At 41.0% G+C, this 26,810-nt stretch overlaps 2 protein-coding genes across 3 annotated transcripts; one reads left to right on the plus strand and one right to left on the minus strand.

The window, feature by feature from the left end:
• The first annotated feature begins 1,364 nt into the window (after window positions 1-1,364).
• LOC148060885 (delayed-rectifier potassium channel regulatory subunit KCNS3-like) lies at window positions 1,365-2,726 on the plus strand. The gene has a single exon (XM_087779404.1). The coding sequence runs from the start codon at window positions 1,365-1,367 to the stop codon at window positions 2,724-2,726; it is 1,362 nt and encodes a 453-aa protein (XP_087635530.1).
• A 4,653-nt stretch (window positions 2,727-7,379) lies between these two features.
• Window positions 7,380-14,754, minus strand: fosl2 (FOS like 2, AP-1 transcription factor subunit). 2 transcript variants are annotated; one of them, XM_087779709.1, is made up of 4 exons: window positions 14,191-14,754; window positions 12,100-12,351; window positions 11,907-12,014; window positions 7,380-9,701 (listed from the first exon to the last, which is right to left on the minus strand). In XM_087779709.1, exons 1-4 carry the CDS (start codon window positions 14,317-14,319, stop codon window positions 9,147-9,149), a joined length of 1,044 nt encoding a protein of 347 aa, XP_087635835.1. In that variant the 5' UTR covers window positions 14,320-14,754; the 3' UTR covers window positions 7,380-9,146. The 2 variants fall into 2 exon arrangements, with proteins under 2 accessions (XP_087635835.1, XP_087635834.1); XM_087779708.1 differs by having other exon boundaries at window positions 12,100-12,354; window positions 14,191-14,712.
• Window positions 14,755-26,810: the final 12,056 nt, after the last annotated feature.

Below are 26,810 nucleotides of genomic sequence, written 5' to 3' on the forward strand. Positions count from 1 at the left end.
TAAAGCAAGTCCTAAAGAATGACCTAGATGACATAAACAAAGTGATGGCAATTAAAAAGTATTACCATCCAGTGATCAGATACCCTGCTGAAATAATAACTCTAGAGGTGGCCCTGGAGAAAGATCAGACGTATCTCTGCAGAAGAGTGGGACAGCCTAGTTACAAACAAGACCCTCAAACTCCCAGGCATCTGGTAGTGGACCTGATGAGGATGAACACCAGGGGAGAGGGAGGTGGTGAAGGGAAAAGCTTGTTTTTATAAAACCCCGAAACAGGAAGTTCACCTTCTCACACAATTACCTGGACAAATCTATACGAACATTTCGACATTTTACCGAATTTAAGTTAAATGTGACAGAATGTTTAATTTTCAGTTACAACATCTTATTAATTAACGCAATAGAGGTGTGAAGATTTTAAACAACTCTTTTTTTTCTTGCTGACACAGACAGTGAGGATCACAAACCTCCTGGTAAAATGAAGATGCCTTTGAAACGACAATATTGTGGAAGAAGGGTTAAGAAGGAAAGCACTGAATAATTGAAAGGTCATTTTGTGTCAATCATGTCTCACCTGATGATTCTGTTTAAATATTTCAGATGTGAAAACTTGTGAGTCGTATTTCTGTTAACGTTAAATGTCGTCTGGAAATAAACCGGAGACGAAAACTGTCGAAGGAGCAGCTGCTGTTTAAAAAATAATGTGATCAATTAGTCTCAATTAGTCATTAAATATTTACAACCATAAATGTGTCGCACCTGCTGCGAGTGTGTGTCGATGTGTGAGGGTGTGATAGAGATAAAGAGAGAGAGAGAGTGAGACAGTACATGTGTGTGTCTCCTCAGCACTCAGACACTAGTGGAGAACACAACAACATCGGCAGGTAATGTAAGATGATGTTTTTGTGTATCGTTTTTCTTTTTTTAAACTTTTTTTTTAGTGTTTTATCCTCACGTGTGGACTTCTCAAGATGTAGCTGATGTATTTGTTGTTTACATGGATAAATACAACATAAAAAAATCTAGTTGGGTGAAGGGGGCAGCAGCTGAAGTACAGAGGTCCAGGACAGATCCTACTGTATCTGTGATTTTGTTCTTGAGTCGCTACAGCTGACCAAAGTGAGAGTAGAAACTCCCCATTAGTTAAAAGTTGTGTCATCTGGTTTAGCTCTATCTTCACAGACGGAAACTGTAAACTATGTTTATCCGGTAAATCTTCTCCTCAGTGGTAATGAGACAACAATGTGCAGCTACAGACTGTCACAGAAACCAAGTGAAACCGGACACTGTGCGGCACTCCTGTGATGAGTTGGACTCATTCCACTGTTGTTGACCCGCAGGATCTCTGACCCGTGCGCAGAACCATGGCGTTCGGACGAGTCCTACACGGCCCTGACGGGCGCTTCATTATGGTCAACGTGGGCGGCTTCAGGCAGCATCTGGACCTCTGCGCTCTGAGCCGCCTCCCTGACTCCCGCCTGGCTCGCCTGCTTTCCTGCAGCTCCACCGAGGACGCCTTGCAGCTCTGCGACGACTTCAACCCCGGAGACTCCGAGTTCTACTTCGACCGCAGTCCCACTTTCTTCTGCTACGTGCTGAACTTCTACCTGACCGGGAGGCTCCACCTGGACGCCAGCCTGTGCGTGCGCTCCTTCGCTCAGGAAATGGAATACTGGGGCCTCAAGCAGAAACATCTGGACCTGTGCTGCAGCGAACGCTTCCTGGAGCTGATGGAGATAGTCCAGGACCAGGACCAGGAAAGCTTCTCGCTAGTAGAGGAGGAGTCGGAGGACGAGGAGGAGATGTTCGAGGGGTCGTGGTGCGCCGAGACTCGGAGGAACATCTGGCTGCTGATGGAGAACCCAACCTCGTCCAAGTGCGCCAAATTCCTGGCCGTGGCATCGCTGAGTGTGGTCCTCATCTCCATCGTCGCCATGTGTGTCCACAGTCTGCCCGAGTTCCACCAGATTGACGGGAACCAGCAGGATGATCCGGTCCTGGCGGGTCTGGAGAACACCTGCGTCGTGTTGTTCTCGCTGGAGTTCCTGGTCCGTCTGCTGGTGGCACCATCGCCGTGGCGGTTCCTGTGCAGCTCCCTGAACCTCATAGACATGATGTCTGTGCTGCCGTTCTATGTTACGCTGCTCTACTATGTCGTGGACGACGGAGAGAACAACGAGCTTGAGAATGTCGGCAAAGTGGTCCAGATCCTACGCATAATGAGAGTCTTCCGGGTCCTGAAACTGGCCCGCCACTCGGCCGGGTTGCGGTCTCTGGGCGCAACACTTCGTAACAGTGGACACGAAGTCCGGCTCCTGGCCCTCTTCCTGTCCGTGGGAATTTCCGTGTTCTCCACGCTCACCTACTATGTGGAGAAGGACTCACCCGAGTCCATGCTGCAGAACATCCCCATCTGCTGGTGGTGGGCCACGATCAGCATGACCACAGTCGGGTACGGAGACACGTTTCCTGTCACACTACCTGGAAAGATGGTTGGGACGCTCTGTATCCTCTCCGGACTGCTGATGGTGGCTCTGCCGATCACCAACATCTTCAACAAGTTCTCTGTTTACTACGAGCAGCAGCGGCTGTTGGACCTCAACAAGAAGAAACTTATGTCCAAGAACTGCTTCAAATCCTCCATGATTTCTCTCACTAGCTCCTGTGACATTCCTGCGCCAGAGTGGCGACCAAATTTAAAAGGTTACGTTGAAGCTAATTTCTAAGTTAAAGTCAAAGGTAATAGCAAAAGTGTAAGCTAATGTTGTACCTTTTGTCAAGGCTTGAGTCGAAGCAAACATCAGAACTAAAGTTGAAGCTTGTATCGAAGCTTTTGTTGAAGCTAGCGCCAAAGCTAATGTTGAAGCTCGCGTCAAAGCTTCAGTGAAAGCTAACATTAAGGCTAGCATCAAAGCTAATGAGGAAAGCTAGCATCGACGCTTAAGTCAAAGCTAATGTTGAAGCTAGCGTCAAAGCTAAAGTCAAACCAAATGATGAAAGCTAGCATTAAAGCTTCAGTCAAAGCTAATATTAAGGATAGCATTAAAGCTAAAATCAAAGCTAATGATGAAAGCTTGCATCAATGCTTTAGTCAAAGCTAATGTTGAAGCTAGCGTCAAAGCTAATGTTGAAGCTCGCGTCAAAGCTTCAGTCAAAGCTAACATTAAGGCTAGCATCAAAGCTAATGAGGAAAGCTAGCATCGACGCTTAAGTCAAAGCTAATGTTGAAGCTAGCGTCAAAGCTAAAGTCAAACCAAATTATGAAAGCTAGCATTAAAGCTTCAGTCAAAGCTAATATTAAGGATAGCATTAAAGCTAAAATCAAAGCTAATGATGAAAGCTTGCATCAATGCTTTAGTCAAAGCTAATGTTGAAGCTAGCGTTAAAGCTAATATTAAGGCTAGCATCAAAGCTAAAGTCAAAGCTAATGATGAAAGCTGGCATCGACGCTTAAGTCAAAGCTAATGTTGAAGCTAGCGTCAAAGCTTCAGTCAAAGCTAATATTAAGGCTAGCATCAAAGCTAAAGTCAAAGCTAATGATGAAAGCTGGCATCGACGCTTAAGTCAAAGCTAATGTTGAAGCTAGCGTCAAAGCTTCAATCAAAGCTAATATTAAGGCTAGCATCAAAGCTAAAGTCAAAGCTAATGATGAAAGCTGGCATCGACGCTTAAGTCAAACCAAATGATGAAATCTAGCATTAAAGCTTCAGTCAAAGCTAATATTAAGGCTAGCATCAAAGCTAATCATAAAAGCTAGCATCGACGCTTAAGTAAAAGCTTATGTAGATGCTTATGTTGATGCTAGCATCAAAGCCAATAATAAAGCTAGCGTCTAAGCTAAATTCAAAGCTTATGTTGTTGGGTCTGACAACTGTGACATCTGAGACAATGCTTAGAAGCTGTGAAGATTTCTATGAATTTCTGAGCAGATTTAATGGCTTATTAACAAAGTTATGAAGTCTGAGTAAAACGTGGAATTATTGTGTGGCAGCAGAGCGATGAAGACACTTACTTGTATCTTCAGGTGTTTGATTTTCAAAATAATATTTGAAAGAAAAACAAGGAAAGTGCCTCACTTTCCATCTTCAAAAGTAGAAAAGGTATATTAATAAAAATCAAAAGCTAGCATATATTAAAGCATTTTTAATTCTAATATATATATATATATATAGAAGTTTTCCGATAAAGACTAGAAGAATATATGTATGTTGGAGAGTTCAATGGAGAGCAGCTTCACTGTGAGGCAGCATGTGCTGATAGCAGGAATATCTCTTACAAAAAAACATGATATGCGATGCTTGCTTGTGTGTCATTGTACATCTTAAATAAAGTGCTTTTGAACACAAGATACATTTTCTTTCCACAATCTGAACAATGGATGAAAAGATATGTGTTTTGAAGTGCTTAAGCTCTTATATTGAAGTAATAGTCCAACTTCAGTTATTTTCTTACTCAGCCCTCATGTCGACTCACAGTTTGGATTATTTGGAGTAATTGGTCTCTTTTTGGAGAGCTTAAAATACATACTTGTTCAATTTTTTTTTACAAAACAATTGCTATTGTCCAGGCATGACAACAAAAGAAACAGATGAGAAATATGGAGGTATTTAGATGTTTTTGTGTGTCCTTTTTGGAGGTGAGGGTGAGTAGAAAACAAGTTTTTTTTATTTTATTTTGATTGAACTACCACTTTAATTTAAACACAGTTAGAAAGTCACTTGACTCGACTTTTATTTTTGTCCTTTTATATATTTTCTTTACCAGCCTAATCAAAATTTAAAACATTTTCAAATTAAATATGCGCCTAAAGTTTATAAAAAGTAGACGATCAATTGAGACAACCTATTTTTGGTCATTTGCCTTTAAAGTTCTTTTTTTTTTTAATAGTCAGTGCCTCATTTGTTGTTCAGAAGAAGAGTAAACCTTTAAATTATTACCGTTTATTAGCTTTTTTCAGGACCAAAGGGCGTTTCTGTTGCTAGGCAGCAATTTGATTTATAGTTATAGTATTTATAATTTTAGTTCTTGGCCATCTCTGTCAGCGCCTGAACCCACTCACAAGGATTCACCCACAAGGGACGTCATTATTGAGTGATCAGTAGGTGGCGCTCTAGGTTTAACGAAGTGACTATTCAATTAGCTTCAAAGATTACAGCGCATATATCGCCATCTAGTGGCCTTAAACCTCGTTAACACATCTCTGACTACAAACACACTGAAGATTTTTACTCACAACTTTAACTTGTTGTCGTGAGCTGCAAATATCAGAAAATATATTGTGTGTCTGTATATGTTTTTGTCACAAAAGTCACATGTCAGTCCGCATGTTAAAGTGTTAAACTAACTAAAAATTCTTTTTTTTTAACCCACCAAATGTTTGTTGACTCCTGAGAACCAACAACAGAGACTGTTGTTGTCGCGGTCACGTGACTGTGGAATGTGCATCACAGCAGAACATCCGATCGGAACATTCAACATGATGATCCGATCGGAACATTCAACATGATGATCCGATCGGAACATTCAACATGATGCAGTAGCGGATCCTCTTCACTTCCTTCCCTCTTTTAGAAAGTTACGTCCGTCCTTGAGATGTGATGAGTGGAATCCACGCGTGGATGAAACGAAAGATCCTGCTGAGTCATGCTATCAATAAAACATAAAAACAAGGTGAAGGTGAAAAGTAAAACAAATGCTAAATGCAAAAAAAATATCAAGATGTGTCACTTATCTTTTTTCTACATCATCCAGATTCAGAACAAGAATCATAACACTACTAGTCACATATTCACGAAAAGACCCTATTTTTTTTAAAAAATAGAAAGAAATCATAAATAATAAATAAATAATAATACAAGTTATACAAATAGGATAATTATAATGACATGTATTATTGTTTTTCCAATAATAAAACATGTTTTCAGTTTAAAAAATAATTAAAACAAAAAAATATATAATATAAATAAGAAATCGATTTTGTTTCGTTATTTTCAATTTTACTCTTTTATACATTTTTCTATTTTATTCTTTTATACATTTTTATTTATTTATATATTTTAATGTACGGCTATTGTTTTGCCAACTACTGAGGATCAGTTCAATGAAGTTACACAAAATGGACACTAGATGTCAAACCTGACTTGTAATTCAACGTCACAATAAATTAATAAATTAACTTCTCTTCACTCTCCACCGCTTATCCACACAATTTTCATAATTTTTTTCCAGTATTAATTTATTATTTATTATTCCCTCTCATTAATTAAAAAAATAGAAACTAAAAATCATTAAAATGTTCGAATTTAAACAGTTTGCAACGAGTAAAACCAGTGTTGAAATCAAAACTTACCTCATTAGAACCGCGCTATAGTCGTGAACTTTGACCTATTTCAAAATTCAAGAATTGATTTCGTCATTTCACGTGACACACGATGTCGTAATAGTTTCCACTCTTCTCCGCACCGCAACGTTGTGATAAAAAGTTAATACAAAGCAAACAAAGAACATTATCGGTTCATTGAGTCACAATTTGATCTGTAATATATATTATATAGTGTAAGTGTAAGTATGTGTGAACACACAAAAGAAAATATTCCTGAGAGGACATTATGCCAACAGTATTTATATTTACTCACTGAACAAAGCAGAACATGATCTAAAAAGTTCAAATTTAGTTTGAAAATGATAATTGCAGGTATTAATATATTTAGAAAAAAATCTTAACCAGCATAAAGATTTAATTTTATGTTACCAAGAGAAAGACTTTGCTCACAGTCAGATTGTTCTGATTTTTCTTTTTCAGAATTAAAATTCTGTTTTTTTTTTAAATAATCCTAAACAACTTGTATTTCAATTGTAGAATTAATTTTCAAGTCAAAAAAAGTTTTTTCATTTAAAACATGTGGACCTAAAGAGGACAGACAGTATTAGATACCTCTGAGACGCATTATCCAAATGGTATTACGCATTTAAAGATTTTTTTTATAAGAATACTCAGACTATTATAGTACTACTACTATAGTCTTAATAGTTGAATTTATATCTGCAATACTTATAATGAATCTGTCGTTAATCGTTAGCACATTTGTTTGTTAGAGCATTTGTTTACTTTTTAATTCAGTAGTATATCAGCACAACGCAGCTGTTGGCTCATTGGATCATATAATATGTTACGTCACGTTCAGGCGCACCTCAAAAATGGAGGACAAATATGGGTTCGAACTGAGGCTTTGACAGGCACCGGACAAAGTATTAAAAAACTGGATTTTTCGCCCCAAAACCTAAATTTCATATTTACTCACACGGACAACAGAAGTTTCCATTTGAAAATGAATTTATTATTTATATCATCATCTCGTTTAAATTAACAAACACTGCTATACATATTGCTGTTTTTTATTCATTTTCAATCGTTTTCCACAGTTAAAGCATTTGGAAAAATAAGTGGTCATAGTTGGAAAAGGGTGACGGACAGTAGGCGACATGTACAGTAGAAGATCTACAGTCAATGGCTTTCCTATGTGTGACGGCGGGCGCGGAGAAATCCTCCAAGAAAAATCTTGCCCTCAGTCGTTGATTTGAAACAAAAAAAATAAAAGTTTTTGGTAATCATTTCCACTTGTAAACACCGCACGACTCGCTCTTTCCAGTAGCAGCAGTGTTTCTCCGGCGTGTCCCCCAAACTTTAGGAATGTTTTGAAGCAAATATAAAAGTTTCCTTCTCAGTGCATCGTAATCAAACCCACGTCCCTTTTAGATAAATGCGTACAAATCGTAAGAATTTCTTCAGAAATCATCTCAGACCAGCTGCGAGTCTGTGTTTCCCTTCGTCACAGTGACAAACACTGACCTCTGACCTCACTGTGGCGTCACACAGCCATTGATTATCACATCGAAGCTGAGTTTGGATGATCTTTTTTTTTTTTTTAACCAAAAGAGACAGATTTACAAACACGGTATAAACAGGGTTGACATCATTGGCAGTCGTCGACAACCGCTCGCGTTTCTGAACTCCGGCTAACAAAAGACAAACGACAAACTAGACCTGCCTGGAGCGTCAGGGGGAGACTGTTCAAGTAAAATCAGAGAAATGTTCACTAAAAAAGTTTAATAAAGATGTTTCAAACATCTCAAAAGAGCCAAAGTGGAAACCTTTTTTTTAAAAGTAGGAAATAAAGCAAATCAAAAATTGCACTTTTTACAACATTTACTGTTTATAGTGATTTCAATAAAATAATTTAAGTGCAAACAATGTTTTCTAAATTAATTAATGTAACAAATAAAAAAAACCGTTTGCCTGAAAAAACACCTTCATTTAACAAGCAAAAAACTTATTTAAAAGATGTTAGAAATAAAACTTATCTCAGACTGCTGTGAAACAAAGTCAATAAAAGAAAGAAAACAAGATGTTTTTAAGCAGTGTCTTTTCGTTGTCTACAGAAGCCAAATGTTCCTCCAGAACCGGCAGGACTCTCCGACAGCCTCCTGGTTGAGGTGAGTCACAATGAGGGGTGTACGACACACAAGAGATCCCTGACATCGATTCAATCACAAACACTGTAATAAACAGGAGCAAAAATCACTGAGGATCAGCACACCTACACAACTGGAGTCAAAGAGAGTCCGAGAGTCGACCTGTCCTCCGACTCGGAGACGCGTTCCTACAGGACGTGTTCTTGTACGACGATGAAACTGGCGACCTGGTTTTTTTGGGGGGCAGGGGGGGGTTTATTGATGCGTCTCGGCGGAGTGCAAGTATCTGCCACATGGCTCTGAGTTCATTGAAAAATATATATTTGTCATATCAACAACACGATTGTCTCGTGGAGGAACAAAGCCATCAGGACTGAAATGGAGGCCAAGAAAGAAAAAAAAATGACGACAAGGTCCGAGTTCTCTGCAGCTGTTTCACGCTCGAGGTCACGACACATGAATCTGTCGTCATCATCACTCTGTCACTACAGGTCAATCCTACTTCTAGTGCTGAAAATGCTCTGAAACCGCTGATGTTCAAGACCTTCTTGTGGGTCCAAACCGAGGTGACACATCTGCGGAGGACTCGGACCGGAGAGACGTAGCCCTTGTCAGTCTAGCCTGGACTTACTATGTGCTTTTTGGGGTGGAGGAGGAGTGGGTCGGGGCTCCACTCAGAGGGCGAGCAGGGTGGGCGAGTTGAGGGAGTCCGACGACTGGTCTCCGCTGCTGCTGCTGCGCCGGTGTGCCTTGGAGCAGGACTCGGAGGAGGGCGAGGGACTGTCGGGCTCCAGCATGCTCGGGTAGGTGAATATGAGGCCGGGGGCGTTCGGCGTGGCGGCCGGCGTGGACGCCGCCACCACCGGCGTGTTCAAGCTGTCTCCGTCCGTGCAGTAGATGGCGCCGCCTCCCAGACAAATGGGCTTGATGACGGAGCGCGGAGCCTTGCTCATGTCCTCGTCCATGTCCTCCGGCTCCTGCTTCACCACCACGTGGTTCATGTGGCTGCGCGGCGCCATGTTGGAGCGCATGGTGAGCGGCAGCGGGGCGCACTGCTGGTGCTGCTGCTGGTGGTGGTGGTGGTGGTGGGGGTGGTGGTGGTCGTCGCTGGGCAGCTTGCAGATGGGATTGTGGGCGACCAGCATGAACTCCAGCTTGTCCTTCTCCTTCTGCAGGCTCTCGATCTCCTTCTGCAGGTCGGCCTTCTCCTCTTCCAGCTTCTCCGTCTCCTGCTCGGACGAGCACACGTCAGTGAACGAGCTCCATAAATATTAGCATCACAAACTCTGTGATTATGGAAGTTTATCAGTAACATCAGAATATTGAATGGTTGAATTTAACATTTTATATGTTGAAATCTTTAATTTTTAAGCATTTTCATTATTTAATTGAATATTGCTATATTGAATTGTTTATTATTTTAAGAGCAATTTAATCAATAAAAAAATGGAATATTTTTAAGTTATTTATGTTATGATTTTTTTTTACACATATCTTCTGATACTAATTCAAAAAAAGAATTCTAAATTAATTATTTTTTAAATTGTGGACTTTTAAATTCAATATACAATCTTAATATAATTAACAAACTTGTTTTATTCAACATTTCTTTATACATAGCCATAAATTAACTATAAAAATGTACTGTGTCCATTTACTTTTGAATTGTTGGAATTAATATACTAAACTAAACACACCCCCTTCCATTTTACATTCAAACAAAAAAAAACTATTTAATCGAATTATTTAAAAATGATTAAATTAAATTAAAAAAATTAGACCATGCAATATTCTGATGGCACTGATATACTTTCACATCGAAACAAATCACATGTCCATCAACAGAGTTGTCTCGTCACTTTGACACACAAAACAAAAGTCAGAATCTGGACATTGCTTGTGAGAATAATTAAGTGAAGTTACCTTTTCCATAACAGCCTTTGTTAAATCAAATAGTTTTACCCCTGCATTAAGATCCAACGATCATAAAAATGTTTTTCGTTACTTATTGTTCAACCATTGGGTCGCTTTTGCGCTCAGAGGTTGCAATTCCCCACTACCACCGAAGGAGGGCAGTGTTTGTCAGTCTGTCCGTCCCAGCAGCACAACCTGATTAAATCCAGACTCATTATCTTGTCCTATAGATGTACATCAAACCTTGAAGCTCTCCCTCAGATTCCCAGTCGTGTAATGACAAGTGGGTGGAAAGCGATGAGCCGTCTGAGCACTTTGACTCGCAGCCAGAGGTATGAGGAAGTATTTGGAGCCAGCAGAGCAGTGAGAGCACTTGAGCTCTGCTCTCGGTCCTCTGGAAAGGGCCATTGTTTTACTTGAAATATTCAAGCAAACATTTTCCCCCTGAAGCTCGCCGACGTCTGGAGGAGGCTCTAATATGCAGTTGACTTAAGCTAAAACCTTTGTTCTTAGAAACGCACAAGTTACTGTGGAATATTACCAAAAGGTGTTGTTGGTTCACAAATAAAGAGAACATTTATAACAGGAGCATAAAAGAAAGGTTGACAGTTAAATTATAATTAAAAAAAAATATTTATATATGTGTGCAAATATAATTGAATGTATAGTTGAATATATTATTAATATACACTAAATGTTATATTTATAATATAAGAAAATATTGTCCCACAAGAGCTTCTCCGTATAGTGTTTAAATATAGACATTTGTTCTAGTATTTAAAATATATATTTCGATTGGAATATGCTGCTGCAATAACCAACATATACCATATACTCCATATAATGAATAAGTGACAGAGAGTAGTATATCTATATATATTATGCCTACTCTATTATGATCAATATATAAAATAATTACCTCTTAAAATGTATTATTACTCACAATAAAAAAAGATTATTGATACGTTTATATTTTGCCTTATTTTTTGCTAATGTGCCTTGAAATAAAATGTATTATTATTATTATATATTCTGATACATAATCTTTTTAATGGTTTAACTGTTAATCTTAAAAAGGAAATTATCTTATTGTCACTATTTAGTATGAGATAATATAGGGTGTGTGTGTGTGTGTGTGAGTGACTGTGAGACAGGCAATTTAGCCCTTTTAACAAAAATGTCTTGCATTCATGCAGACAGCTGCCTGGAGCAAATGTGGTTCCGGAGGGGGTGTTGAGGTCTGACAAGCTCAACCTCATTGTAATTCCACTAATTAGTCCATTTAAAAGCCGGTGCTGTCTGTGTGAGACAAAAACAGCTTTTCATGCCTGTCATCTCCTCACTCAGGAGTGGAACCTGTACTGCCAGGTTGTAAAAAAAAATGAGGCGTGGAGTCGGATCACTCGTCTGTTGCCAGATGTATCAACAAGTTTTCTTAATCCTTTGTCTCTGCACTGAGCTGACTCCGTTCTCCCTCTTTATTTTCTGTTTAAGATGATAATCGTCGGGTGTCGACTCACCCCTTGGAGCATCTCGGTGAGCTCCCGTCTGCGGTTGCGGCATTTGGCGGCAGCTAACTTATTCCTCTCACGCCTCACTCTCCGCTTCTCCTCCTCCTCCGGGGTCAGCTGAGGGTAGAACACGAACAAGGTCCATTAACTTACGCTCACGTCCACGTCCCAGCAGGAATACAAACAACGACATTTGTCTTACCTGCTCGTCTCTTTTGCGCCGCCCCCTGGCGTCCCCGATGGACCGGATGACCCCAGGCCGAGCCAGCGGGTTGTGACCCAGTAACCCCGGCCCGTTGGTCAGGTGGTGGCTGTAGGGGTGCGAGCGAGAGTACGGGTTGGACATGGATGTGATGACGGTGGGCTGCACCATCCACTGCAGGTCCTGGCTGGTCGTGATGGCATTGATGGTCGGGATGAAGGCACTGTTGGACCCGGGCATGTCGACCCTGTACTTCTGGAAACACACAAACAGAGGACCAAAGCTGTTATGGCGGGAACGGTAAAAGTTTGTCATCTCTGACCCCGTGACGGCGTCAGGATGTGGTGTCTGTGCCCACACTTTATAATAATGATTCAATCCACGACGGCGACACTTTCGAACCCCTGGAGTGGAACACTAACTCACGCCGTGATTCATGCGGGGAAGCCCGACGCAGGAGACCAACCGGTGACGAGAGAAAAATCGTAAATGCAGTTCAGCAAGACCCTCAGTCTAAACAAGGTTCAGGTCGCCAAAATAAAAGCGTCTAGAACTGACAGAAAACATGTCAAAAACAAAAACCTTGTAAACATTGTTGGTACATAAGAATAAAAAAGGTATTGGATGGTGAAAATTGATGTTGTGTTCAGAACACATTTTAATTCCTGTGTGTATTTATTTTCGAAGAGTAGATTTGTCAAATTTCATCATTAAAAAGTGTTTTTCTGTTTGTTTAATTATAAACCGGTGTTTTTTAGGATGTCGACTTCTCTAAACTTGCCTTAGGGAAAGTTAAAATGCCATCTGTGACTGTTAAATAAAGATATAACATATATGTGTCTTACTGGAATAATAATTTAAAAAAAAAGAAGAAATTAAATCTAATTTGATGTTACACAAAAAACAACAACAGAAGGAGAAAAGAGGAAAAGTTTACGTTTTCAGTTGGACATCGTTTGGCAAAAATATTTAATAAGAAATGCTATGTTGCTAAAACGAGCAGTAAAGCTAATTTACAAGAAATATGACTTTTATAAGATAGCTCTAAGTGAGGCATGCTTATAATATATATTAATAAGTGTGACGCAATATGCAACTTAGAACATAAGAAATAAAGCTTAAAAAAAAAAAAATAAAAAATAAAATTACCGAAATCACTTATAAGCAGCTAATGTCTCGTTAGCAACATCGGTAAACAGCAATTAGCAACGTTGCTAACGATAATATTATCTATAAATAGCTGCTATTATCTGCCTTTTTTCCTCAAATAGTTTCGTTTTGCTTAAAGAAAAATGAGCGTATTTGATGAAAAATGTTAAGGACTTTTGTGTTGACAAGTTGTAGTCCATGTGTTATTACATGTTAACAATATCCTCTAATATAAACAGACGGTCACAGAGGTAACAGGTCGCCATGATTCCACGGAAGATTCCCAGCACACACTTGCGTCAGTCGCCACAGCTGAGCGCCGAGAAAAAAAAAATCCGACTTTTCCCGTCAGAGTCGTTTTGGGAATTTTGTTTATCATGGATGACTCAGTCGCGGTGCCAGTAATCTCTCTGGAAAACAAGCCCCGACACTTTTATCTCGAAATTCTTGTGAAAGGTTTTTTGTGTCAAAATAAAAGCCGCGCTGGTGTCGCAAACGTGTCATTAAGCAGGAGAGACGGTCAAACTCCAGAATAAAAGACGTTAATGAGAAACAGGCGGCGGGTAAGATTACAGGGAAGCAGAGCCATTACATTTATGGGCCAAAAGTCGAATTGTTGCGTGAGTTCTGAGGAAGGTTTTGTTTTCCGAGAGTCAACAAGTCCGTTTAAGGGATCCGTTTATTTTTTTTAACACATGTTAAAAAAGTATTTATCTGACGTAATTTGGTGGATCTTTTAATTGAATATGGATTTGGGAAGACGCGCACACGGTCCCTGAACGCACCATTGAAACACACGCGCGTCAAACTATTTATTTTTTATTTTTTAAACGCATTAGTGATGGAAATGTAAAATAAAAAGAGAAAAAAAGTCGCTTTAAAATTAAATTATTATTTTTTTTTTTTAAGGAAGTCACTTCTTAAGGGGTTTCCGGGTCTCACCTGGTAGGCTGAGGTAGAGACCGGGCTGCCGATGGTGCTGCTGCCGCTGGTGAAGGACTCAGGCTGGGCCGGTGAGGTGCTGCTGCCGCGGGACGAGGTGTCGTAGCTCCCGGAGTAGTCCTGGTACATGGTCCAGGAGGACGGAGGTCTCAGCGGACTGTCTAACACAGCTTCACCTCCAAATAAAAAAATAATAATTAAAAATAAAAAAAAAGGCACAAGAATCCGTGAATGTGTCAAACGTGGGTATCCGGTCACAGGTGCGGATAGATCCTCAGGTGACCACTCAGTGTGACTCAGAACATCTACTCTGTCCTTCTACCTGAGCTCTTTCGCGGAACACTCCGAACTTTTTTCTTTTTTTTTTTTCTTCTTCCTATGTTCCGATTTTTTAGCACACTTCCGAGAGATGACTCACTTCAATGGCACTATGAAAAACTGCAACGGCTTTTCAACGCCAACGACAGCGTTGACGTCACGGGCTGGGCGGTGCCACCCGGTCCAGGGGAGTGGACGTTTGACTGGATAAGGCAGTGAAAACCCAGATCCGCCGCCGCGGCCCGAGCCCGACGCCGGAGACTGAGCGCGGCATCCTGGAAACGCTCGGAAGACGCGCGTGTGTTTGGTGCGAGTTTTTTTTTTTTGTTTTTTTTTTCACCGCGGACGTCAGAACCTGTGTGGAGTTGACTCGGTCCATTGACGCACGTTTCCTAAAATGGGCAGTTGCGTCAGACAAGCGCGTGTGTGGGTTTCCTTGGTAAAAAGGCAGCAGCAGACTCATGAAGGGATTCCCTCCCATCATCGAGCGCCTTTCTCCGGATCCGCAGAGACCCGGGTGTCGGTCTTGATCCGGTCCTCTAAAAAAAAAAAAGGTCCTATATTTACAAAAGCAGCTCCCATGACGAGACATCCACTTACCTCACGCCTTTAGTCCACATGTAAAGAACTATTATTTACAGGAATAGGCCAGAACATTTTCACCAATAGTCTTCTATTGCGCAACTTCCGCTGTTATCGCTTTAAACTGCTGGTTGCTTCATGCCTGCAGTGGTAAGTACCCATGAAATGGTTCGAGCAGTCAATTTTGTGAGAAACAAAATGACACTTTTTGTTTGATGGCAAGTCAGTTTTGTCTTAGGTTCAATCTCAGCTGTGGCCAACCAAAAGTAAATAAGATAATTGATAATTTCCTCAGGTGCAACTTTAACATGTACATTTTGAATTTTCCTGATGCTCAAAAATAGAAAAGAAAAGAAAAAAAGATCAAGTGAGTAACATGTTCCCTCCTAAGGGATCAATAAAGTTCTAGCTACCTACCTATGTTCATTAACGCTTGTGTTATCTCAGGGTCAAGGTGACCCGAAGGCCCGAAAACAAATGTTTTAATTGTTTTATCCCTTGTACGACCTCCCTGACTTCCATAAATACATATGCAGTGGTGGAGGTCGTTCACCTTGACCCAGAAGCAACACAAGGGATAAAACAATTACATTTGAATTTGGGGATTCGGGTCACCTTGACCCTGTGATAACATAAGGGCTGGAGTGACGTACAAGAGTGGCAACATCTGCGCTAAAAGCAAATGTGTAAGCAACGTAAAAAAAACTGAGAACATGAATAATATTATTTGTAATATGAGCATAATTACTTATAAATGGCTCATTGGTCATTAGCAATGTCGCTAACAGCAGTGAGCAATGTTTTCAACAATAAATTAAAAAAATGAGCTACATAAACAAAAATTAAGTTTAGATATGTTTACATAAGAAGCGTGTTTGATGAAAAAAGCCAGACTTTTTGTGTTTGTAATTTGTTATGAATGCATTTTCACACCAAATAGTTAGAAGTCAGTTTTAAGTTCTATCTTTGTAAAATATAAATAGATATATTTCAATAAATGACAGAGATGACATTTGAAACCCAGCAGCATAAGATGCTCTTTTGTTTAGAGAATCCTGCATAGGTGGTCCGATCAAAAATAGTAACTTTTGAAACGTAGCACTGTGGTCGCCACTGTTCATTACTTCAGACCTAACTCTCCTGCTTCAGTCGCCTGTGAGTGAAAATGAAGAATCAACTCCGTATGCGAGAGCAGCTGACCATAGATGAATACGTCCATCTAAATAAAACCCATCTGGTTGGGTTGTTCCTGGCGTCAGAATCAATCCGTTAACACTTCTTTAGATACGATAAATCTTTATCTGTATTGGAAGTGAGAAAATTTCGACATGTTTTATTAAGATAAATAGCCTCAAAGACAAATCCTTGACTCGCACAAGTGATTCATTTCACTGTGGTCGTTGACACGTCCAGTTGAACTCAGTCTGCTTCCAATGATTCCAGGGAAATGTGGGTTCATTTCAAGTCGGCCGCACCTCTTAAACAAGGGCACTGAGCCCAGGAAGTGACACGCGGCGCGATATGAAAGAGCGTATTAAGTATAATCCAATCAGTCTCGGTTGCTATTTAAATCTGCGACATCACTGGAAACACTCTCAGAGCTGTTTGAGTCGACCTTTTGCCAGGAAGAGTCGCTCACAAAGTTTATAACGCTGTGGTGAGAACCACTCCCCAGGATTCCGCAGGTCATGAGAGCTGAGGGCGACTTGGACGCGTCCATCATCCTCACATCCATGCTCTCACGCCGGGGTCACCCTCAAAAGCTGCCTTATCTCCTGACGTGAACTTCAGGTCTGTGACCAGCAGATGTTCATCCATCTTTATTTGAAATGCCATTAATTAATGATGAGTGTTTATCATCCGCCAGAGGGGAAGCTTTTGGAAGATTGCAGCGTTGCTAAGCGACAGTTTCTCACTAAATTGCTTAAGGGAATCTAAACTGCCACAGTCCTATAATTAATGCTGGAGTATAATTTGAGATGCACCCACCAGCAGCGATTTGGGGATATCAGAAAAAAAGGTATATGGCACTGTGACATGTTCCGCCGCGCACCCGTCCAATTTAAATATTTAAGTACTTAATGAGATATTAGTGGGAATTGGGATCCACAACAAACGCCAGCATGTGACGCCTGTCAGTCTGATGTTGTTATGTTTGCTAATGTGAATTTATCCCACCATGCAGACACACAAAGTAACACTCTACTACAAAACTACAAAAGTAGTTTCGACAAAGATCACTATGTTCCTACGAGGCACTACGGGAGAAGCAGGAAGTCACAAGATCAAGAGATTTTTTTGTATCAAAATGGACTTATTAGCAGTCAAGTGCTAAGACAGCACTGAGGTGAAGACATTGAAAGGTTTATACGAGTCATAGGTCTCATATTCAGGCTCTTTTGTGCACAAATAAAACGAAGCAGTAATAAAAATCCTGGACGCCCTAACTAGTATGAGCCTTACCTGTTTATCGCTGACTTGTATGTGATAAGTTACTAATAAACAATTATTATTTGTAAAGCGCCTTTCTCAGACCAGGGTAATAAAAAGCTTAAATATTCAAAACAATTCACAGTGAGGTTTATTTTAGGTTATTGATAACTTGTATGTGGCTAACCTGTTCATGTTTCATTTATATGAGGCTAACTTATTTATCACTCACTTGTATGAGGCTAACCTGTGAGGCTAACTTTTGCAAGGCGAACTAGTATTAGGCCAACTTTCTTTTAGTAGTAACTAGTATGTAGCTTACCTGTTTAGGATTTCCGGATTTCTTTTCCCACTAACTTGTTTATGGCTTACTTGATTTAGGTTAACTTGTATAAGGCAAATTTATATGAGGCTAACTTGTTTATCGCTAACTTGTATGAGGCCAACCTGTTTATGGTTAAATTATACAAGACCAACTAGTCTTAGGGCCTACATGTTAATGGATAACTATTATGTAGCTAACCTGTTTATGGCAAACCTACTGTATATGAGGCTAATCTGTTTATCGCTAACTTTTATGAGGCGAACCTGTTCATGGCTAACCTATGCAATGCTAACTGGTATTAGGGCCAACTTGTTAATGGCTAACTAGAGTATAGCTTACCTGTATATGGCTAAGTTCTTTTCGGATTTATTTTCCTTGTTTATGGCTTCCTTGCTTATGGCTAACTTGATTGAGGTTGGCCTGTATAAGGGCAACTTATATAAGGCTAACTTCTTTATCAGTAACTTGTATGAGGCTAACCTATTAATGACTAACTAATGCAAGGGCAACTTTTTTATGGCTAAGAGTAATGGGTAGAAAACAATGTACTTACTGTATGAGGTGAACTTTTACAACTAAACTTTAATTAGACTAGGCTAACATGAGCTAACTTATCTGCACTAACTTGTCATTGTTTTCTATTGCATGGGGACCAATGAAAGAAGGCGAACTCAACTGATCCTGCTTTTACGTCGTCTCATAATAACTTCAGATAGAACATCAGCTTCTATCCATACAAAGAAGCTTACGTGCAGCTGATCATGACGCAGGTCTGACGGTGACGTGTGAGCTCTTAGTAACCTGGTGCACTCAGTACTCAGTACTCAAATACTCATCATAATAACAAAAATAATCATCATATAAAGTTAAATTGACAAATATGTAGCATGAATTTAGCCACACAGAGTCACACCAGGCTATTTAAATATATAACAATGTGCATTTAATGCGGAACAATATTTTCTATCTGAATATTATCGCAATAAAACAAACGTTTGAATCATTGCAAGTTACACAACACTTCATTACATGTTTAAGGTTGAATAGACGTGGCTCCTTCACACATCCATTGCCTTTATTCACTTCTCAAGAATACCAAGTCAAACAGAGCGGTCATAACCTCGTCCAAGCGGGCGGACTTTTTGAAATAATCTGGAGGTGACATGTCAATCAAACTGAACTGCCACTGTCCCCCTCTTCCATGGCTGCTCTAAAAAATGCTTATTTATGCTGATTATTTCAGGTTACTAGCTACTTTCTTATAACAACAGTGCTGCTACACCTGCTGACCGTCTTCGTGTTCCTGTCACTCACATGTTAGCTAATGTGCGAGCGTGCAGGATAATATCGTGGCTAAGCTCAGACCAGCGCTGGCCAGGGAAAATGCTGACTAGTCGGGACGTGACTCAGAGTGACTGACAGCTCCTGGCCCGTCCATCCACTCGCAGGTTCTGTTCATGTCTTCACCCAAAATCTCCTCAGCAGAAGAGGCAAAGCGAGCGAGAAGATCCCTCTGAAGAAGCAGGTGGACAAACAGCTCCGCGAGTTAAGGCCACCGCCCTCCAGTGATTTCATTTAGCCGTTGCCGTGGCGACTCAGCGAGGACAATCAAACACAACAGCAGAGTGTTCAGAGTGAGGCGGCACCAAACCCTGGTCAAACAAGGACGATTCCAGAGGTCTGGATCTGCATGAAGATCCTCCATGAATCCAAATAGAGAAGATGATTGTTGAGTCCAGTGTCGGCTTCATCTTTCTAAAGTAATGTTTACAGTTTGTGCTGCCAGTTGGACAGTGTGTCAGTCGCTGCTACCTAAAGCGACAGAAGCTAAAGCTAGTAAACTTCCTGTTAGCGTTTGACATGTTAGCTTTGTCACGTACATGCTGTAAATACTAGGGGTGTCAATTGGCAAGAATCTTGCGATGCGATACGATACGAATCACGATAAGGGGGCAACGATACTTTATTTTGCGATACTATAGGAGCAACGATATATTTGTAGTATTGTCGAGTACTTGACTATGGTGTTGCAGAATATACACAAAGTCGTAACTGCTTTCGTAACTGCTTTCATTGTTTTGAAACCAAAATATGTTCAAAGATCATCTTCAAAATGGAGTCGACTGTATCCTCTAGTCCTCAGTAATTGCCGGTATCGTGTGGGACTTCAATGTTTAAATAGTTACGGAGGACGCAATGACTGCCATCTAGCAGCTGGAGGTGTAATTGCAAAAGAAAAATAATCAAATCGCTTGAATATTTGCATGTTAATTTAAAATACATTTTTTTTATTTTACTCATACATTATTGAATTATAAAGTAAGTAAGTAAGTAAGTAATTTTTATTTGTATAAAGCATTAAAATAAACTATGATCATACATAAAATATGATTTGCGAGCCAAAATTGAATAAATAAAATATATTTAAAAAAAAAGTATTGATATTTAATTATTTATTTATTTAAATAATCGATACATTCCTGAATATCTACACGGTACCTTGAAAAAGGATTTAAATGTGGTTTAAAAAATGAAAAGATGGATTAAAATGATTTTAATTTTTTAATTCAATGTTCTTACAATTTAATTTTTGTTAACGAGCACAAACCTACAAAATAAAAACAAATACAATACAATCCTGTGCCGTCAACGTAATTATTATATAACTTACAAAACAAGTTATAATACAAGTGTATGACCTTAGTAATTATATTTTAACTACAGTATTTTCCAGACTATAAGCAACAATTCAAAGTTAACATCTGTAGCCCATACAAAGTGCATATGATTTTTGAAGTAAATAAATTAAGTATAAAAACAAATTTACTACAAATACACTTTGACTTAGTACTTGTTCTTGTGTGTTTCGCGTCGAGTCGTGGTCCGGGTCAGTCGAGGGAAGAGCAGCAGCAGAATTATGGGGTGGAAGCATCTTATTAAATGACATCACACGGCAACAAACTCCTGCTTGTTTGCTTCACAGCAGTAATAAACCCGCTGACCTCAGCAGACCCACCGTGTTGGTTCAAAATACAAACTCACCTGGTTGTGAAGCCAGGACGGACAACTGTGTCCTGCTGTCTTACACTGGACTGAACTCCTGAGGGACCAACACAAGCAAACACAACACACGCATATACACACACTTATTCACACATGCATGTCAACACACAAAGATGGTTATAGGTGGACACATTTTATATACAATGAATACAATCTGTAACAACCCCTCAACAAGTGCAACACAAATTAATATTGTAGAAACACAAAGACACACAAACTTCAAAACTCCCTAATACTGTCATATATACATATTCATGAACACACACAATTGTAGACAAAGACACGGTCACTCACAGTTTTGCGTGGATACAGTGTTTTGTCAGTCCGTTGTCCAGTGTGTCACACACACAGGTGTCATGTTGATATGGTCTCTCACACAAGTACACAGGTACACACAATAGCATTTTCAGCGAATGAAACACCTGGGTGTACACACAAACAAAAACACACAAAAAACACTCCTACCAACAATTTCTAAATCTTGAAACAGAACTTTAACAAAGACACAATATTGAAACAATCATGTTCCAGTTCTACTAGAAGTGTAGAACTGGAACATGAATGAACTTTTTAGTACACACAAAGACACAAAGTAAAACAAACACACGCGTTACAGGTTGACAAATGTTCTTATGGATGCATGTACACATGTCAGACAAGGGCACACACTTGTGCAAACACAACGCACACAGGTGGCGAACACACATTCTACACACACATACAACTAGAACACAGGGAAGAATTGCGATCTTCAGGTCATGTTTTTCTTGTTGCCAAATGTTCATGAGTGACATGTTTCACTGTACACACACACACACACAAAACTACACACACACATTTGCAAAGTTGATCTCGCTCTCTCGACAACGTTTTCAGTGTAATTTACGAGTCTGTGTTCTTGAACAGGCTCTGGGGCGGAATGTCGACAGAGGTCACCTGAGTTCAAACGCTGATGTTTTTCCATCCAAAACAAAAATTAAATCTTCCATTTAGAAGAGAATTCTTTCCAGGAAGTTCCAGAGACACAGAGGCATGGGGAAGTTCACGCCACACTTGAGTGTGTCTGGTGAGTAATGTGTGTGTTTGTTCCGACAACACACACTAACTGAGGTATAAATGATCACGTTGTTGAACAAGCACACACCAAACACCGACAATGTGTTACACACGTAGATCAACACGCAACCCTTTAAGGTGTCGACGGCTTCAGGTGAGGTTCATTGATTGACACCTGTCGTCAGAGCCTCAGCAATACAAGTGGAACGTGTCCTCGTGAGGATCCAATGGACGGAAGAAGATACAGAGGGTTGTACCCGAAGTGTGCCGACTCACTCTTAAATATTCAGACTATACAGACGTTCCTGAAGAATGTCGGTGAAATCATGTGAACTAAAGGGAGGAGGAGGATGGGGGGGGGTGAGGGGGAGGTTGATCTTCATCGTGGGGTCGACTCCTCCAGTACGTTCGTTCCTTCTGGCTCACTGAAGGCCTAATGTGAGTGAGGAAAAGTGGAAAATTTAATTAGGCTGCCAAGGGGGGTTTGTGTCACTTGGCATGCAGCAACCCCCCTTCCCCCCTCATCCCCCTGCCCTTAACCACGATGAGCCCCCCACCGACCCCCCCCCCCCCCCCCCCACCTAGTTCACCCTTTTGCATCTGACCAACCTCGAGACTCCTCGAGTGTTCCACTCCAGGCCTGCAGGGGTCAGCGGTGTTCAGCTGAGACCACTGAGCAAGATGCTAGCATGCTGACGCTAACATTCTAGTGGAAGATACTAAAAATATCAAGAACAAAAACATGAACAAAAACAAGACCAAGACCAAGAACAAGACCAAGACCAAGACCAAGACCAAGACCAAGACCAAGACCAAGACCAAGACCAAGACCAAGACCAAGACCAAGACCAAGACCAAGACCAAGACCAAGACCAAGAACAAGAACAAGACCAAGACCAAGAAAATGAACAAGACCAAGACCAAGACCAAGACCAATAACAAGATCAAGATCAAGATCAAGACCAAGACCAAGAAAAAGACCAAGAACAAGTTGTTGTTTTTTATAAACATTTTTCAAGAACCAAATGAATCAAGTCCTACAACAATCAATGGTGAACTAGTAACACAAATAAAATGTTCAGTTGTCAGATACCTCTTCGTTTCTCTGACCTCAGGAGGGCCACATAAATACATTCAAAGGGCCGCATCTCATCCAAGGGGCCATATTTTGTCGAAGTCAGGACTAAATTCAGGAGTTGGAGCCCTTATCCCAGCTACCTTGGGCGAAGGGGTCAGTGGACAGCCTGGACAGGACACCAGCATATAACAGGACACACAGAGACACACCACATACAGTTGTATGTGTATGGGATAAAACAAAAAAAAGTCAGGACCAAGCAGCCTGCCTTGCGTTTTCAGAGTTCTGTACCTGCCTGGTACCAGGTCCAGTGGTCATAATGACATCTCGTCATTTTCTGACTGAGTCACTCTGAGTTAAAACTTTACTGCAACTCGTCAACAACAAGCTCCGACTTCAGCAGCCGGGATGTTTTTTTGGGGTTGGGGGGGAGGTGGGGAGAGAGGGGGGGAGTGAAGCGACGTTGTCACTTCACATGTACCTGTCTGTGTGCGTCTTCACTCGCAGCTGTCATCTCACCTGACAGGTCTATCAGAGTCCGGGGCTGATCAGAACACGTCGCTCTGACTGACAGGATGAACCCACGGCTGCCGAATCCAGAGTGACAGTTCCTCAGGTAGAGAGAGGAGAGCGGTGGTAAAGGGGGAGGGATAAGGGGGGAGGGTCGGGTCGACAACTGTGTAACGGTTTTCCCGATGGAAACATAACCCGGTCATCTTCAATCTGATAGACTAGAGAGCGAGTCCTTTATTTTTTTTTAAACATCCACCATTTTGAATCTCCACTGACATTAGACCCTCAGCCGATTGACCTACTTTTTGAGTTCAACCACTTGAGCCTTGATCATGACTGTTAGATAAAAAATTATTATACACTATACGTATAAGCCATACTTAAATTAATGCTAAAAGATAATCAAAATATAAAGTATAAATGACTAGCTTCATCTAAGAGCTTTAACGTTTGAATACACATTCAAAATCAACATTTCACTCAGACTGACACACTGTCTCAAGGAAAGCTCGGAACAGACGTAGAGTCATGACAACAGTTATTCAAACGTGTTTGTTTCACACCTTGGGTCGTGGATCAAAAGAACGAAGCGGGACACATCTTTAAGGGGGGGGCTAGGAGACAGGAACTCCCACCGAAGAACATTTGAATGATTAGAAAAGGAAACAAAGTAGAAAGAACTCTCCACAGGAGATCGTGACACAGGGAGTTTGAAGGAACCAATAGGGCGATAGGGGGAGGACCTCTCGGCCCGGAAATTTGCCTTAAATATAACGATATTTCTATCATTCGGGACCGTCTTTCCTGGAGCTATTGACCTGTAGAGCCGGCAAAGAGCGCGTCCGATCGATCGTAAAAGCTTGTATCTTTGTTTGACTTGAAGCGGCGAATAAACGACCCGTTACACTCAATTGACCTTTTCTCTCCATAAAGCAAAGCAGAAGACCCGGACGTGACGTCGTGTTGGAGCGACGGAAACGGACTCCAGTTTTAACCGTTTTATAACTGTAACTGTAGCAGTTCTACTCCGTGTCTCTGATGATGGAGCTGGATTATAAATTGATCTGAACGCGAGGAGCATTGAGACTCGGGTCCACCTTTCGACTCCTAGTTCATCACGTGACCTTCACACCATTATGAACTTCTCAGCAATAACCACGAGCGTGATCCTAATTACGACGTAACGGCTTCAGAGAATCCAGTAATCTCCAGGAAGTTGTTCCACTTTGACTCGGCAGCAGACCTGAGCAGTAATTCCTTCATTTCCAGGACATCTTCGGGCCATTTTCCTCCTTCAAACTCCAGATCAAACAAGCGGCAACAAAAGAACCCAAATCCCCTCCCCCTCCCCCTCCTGCTCCCTTTCCAAAATTAGTTAAGCCTCTCAGCTCCATCATCCTCAACATGGCATCAACACAGCTTCACCACTTCGGAGGAAGAAGGAAAGTCTTGTCCGTCACTCCGAGTTTGTACTTCAGATACAGAGTCGAGCACAGGCGTTGCGGACGCCGCCGCTTTGAAGTCACGAGGTTGAAGGACTAAATAAAGATTTAGAGGGGAGTGGGCAGGCCTGACGGAGACCACGGCGGTCCCACTCTGACAGATCCAGGCCTCTCGGACGCTCCTGTTTCTGTGTTGATGATTCTTCGCTGCTGCTCCAGAGGTGATTCACCGTCACGTCTGGAAGTTGAGGGACGAGTCTGGGACGACTTACTCCTCGGAAGGTTCTCTCAGCTTTACGTGATCCTGTTTCACACACTTGTCACTTGTGCGGCGTGTCGACGGGCGCCGCTCCAGTCACCTGTCCGCCGATGTCACGCCGCCGCCGCTAAGTCGCTTCTCTCTCGCATAAATGTGCGTCTCTCATGCAGCTCAACACGATTATTTTGACGGAGACACGTTGACCTAAAGAACCGGGTTACAGTTCTGGTTTTTGCTCCGACGATCAATCAACAGATGAAAGTCTTCATTGCCAGAAAGTAGAGTTCCTTTATCAGCTGACTCAGCAAAGTCATATCAAAGCTGTTCAAGACAGAACTGAGCGGGCTGTTACTTCGTTGTAGAGGAACGTGTGATTAAGTTTGGAAACAACGTTAGAGAGAACAGATGTTTGGACAAGAGCAGACACAGAAATGGAACAAGATTGTTTTAGGTGAATAAGAGGAAGAATGATGATGATGATAAAGGTGAGAGTGGAGGATGATGATGATGATGAAGATAAGAGTGGAGGATGATGAAGATGAAGAGAAGGAGGAATAATGATGATGAAGGTGAGAGTGGAGGATGATGAAGACAAGAGTGGAGGATGATGATGATGAAGATAAGAGTGGAGGATGATGAAGATGAAGGTAAGAGAGGAGGATGATAAAGATGAAGGTGAGAGTGGAGGATGATGAAGATGAAGGTGAGAGTGGAGGAATGATGAAGATGAAGGTAAGAGAGAAGGATGATGAAGATGAAGGTAGGAGAGGAGGATGATGAAGATGAAAGTAAGAGAGAAGGATGGTGATGATGAAGGTAAGATAGGAGGATGATGAAGATGAATGTAAGAGAGAAGGATGATGAAGATGAAGATAAGAGTGGAGGATGATGAGGATGAAGGTAAGAGTGGAAGATGATGAAGATGAAGGTAAGAGTGGAGGACGATGAAGATGAAGATAAGAGTGGAGAATTATGAAGATGAAGGTAAGAGAGGAAGATGATGATGATGAAGGTAAGAGTGGAGGATGCTGAAGATGAAGGTAAGAGTGGAGGATGATGAAGATGAAGGTAAGAGTGGAGGATGATGAAGATGAAAGTAAGAGTGGAGGATGATGAAGATGAAGGTAAGAGTGGAGGATGATGAAGATGAAGGTAAGAGTGGAGGATGCTGAAGATGAAGGTAAGAGAGAAGGATGATGAAGATGAAGGTAGGAGAGGAGGATGATGAAGAAGATGAAGGTAAGAGAGGAGGATGATGAAGATGAAAGTAAGAGTGGAGGATGATGAAGATGAAGGTAAGAGAGGAGGATGATGAAGATGAAGGTAAGAGAGGAGGATGATGAAGATGAAAGTAAGAGTGGAGGATGATGAAGATGAAGGTAAGAGTGGAGGATGAAGAAGATGAAGTTAAGAGTGGAGGATGATGAAGATGAAGGTAAGAGAGGAGGATGATGAAGATGAAGGTAAGAGTGGAGGATGATGAAGATGAAAGTAAGAGTGGAGGATGATGAAGATGAAGGTAAGAGATGAGGAAGATGGTCAGTGAGTTAAAAG

Source organism: Callionymus lyra, chromosome 18, assembly GCF_982586985.1.
Source record: "Callionymus lyra chromosome 18, fCalLyr1.hap1.1, whole genome shotgun sequence".
Taxonomy (NCBI): domain Eukaryota; kingdom Metazoa; phylum Chordata; class Actinopteri; order Syngnathiformes; family Callionymidae; genus Callionymus; species Callionymus lyra.

Bases quoted from the DNA above. Each gene is read 5' to 3' on its own strand.
- LOC148060885 (XM_087779404.1), top strand. From the start codon at position 1,365: ATGGCGTTCGGACGAGTCCTACACGGCCCTGACGGGCGCTTCATTATG.
- fosl2 (XM_087779708.1), bottom strand. From the start codon at position 14,319: ATGTACCAGGACTACTCCGGGAGCTACGACACCTCGTCCCGCGGCAGC. The intron at 12,355-14,190 runs GTGAGACCCGGA...GTGTGTTTCCAG, and splicing joins TCTCTACCTCAGCCTACCAG to AAGTACAGGGTCGACATGCC. The intron at 12,015-12,099 runs GTAAGACAAATG...TTCTACCCTCAG, and splicing joins GGCGCAAAAGAGACGAGCAG to CTGACCCCGGAGGAGGAGGA.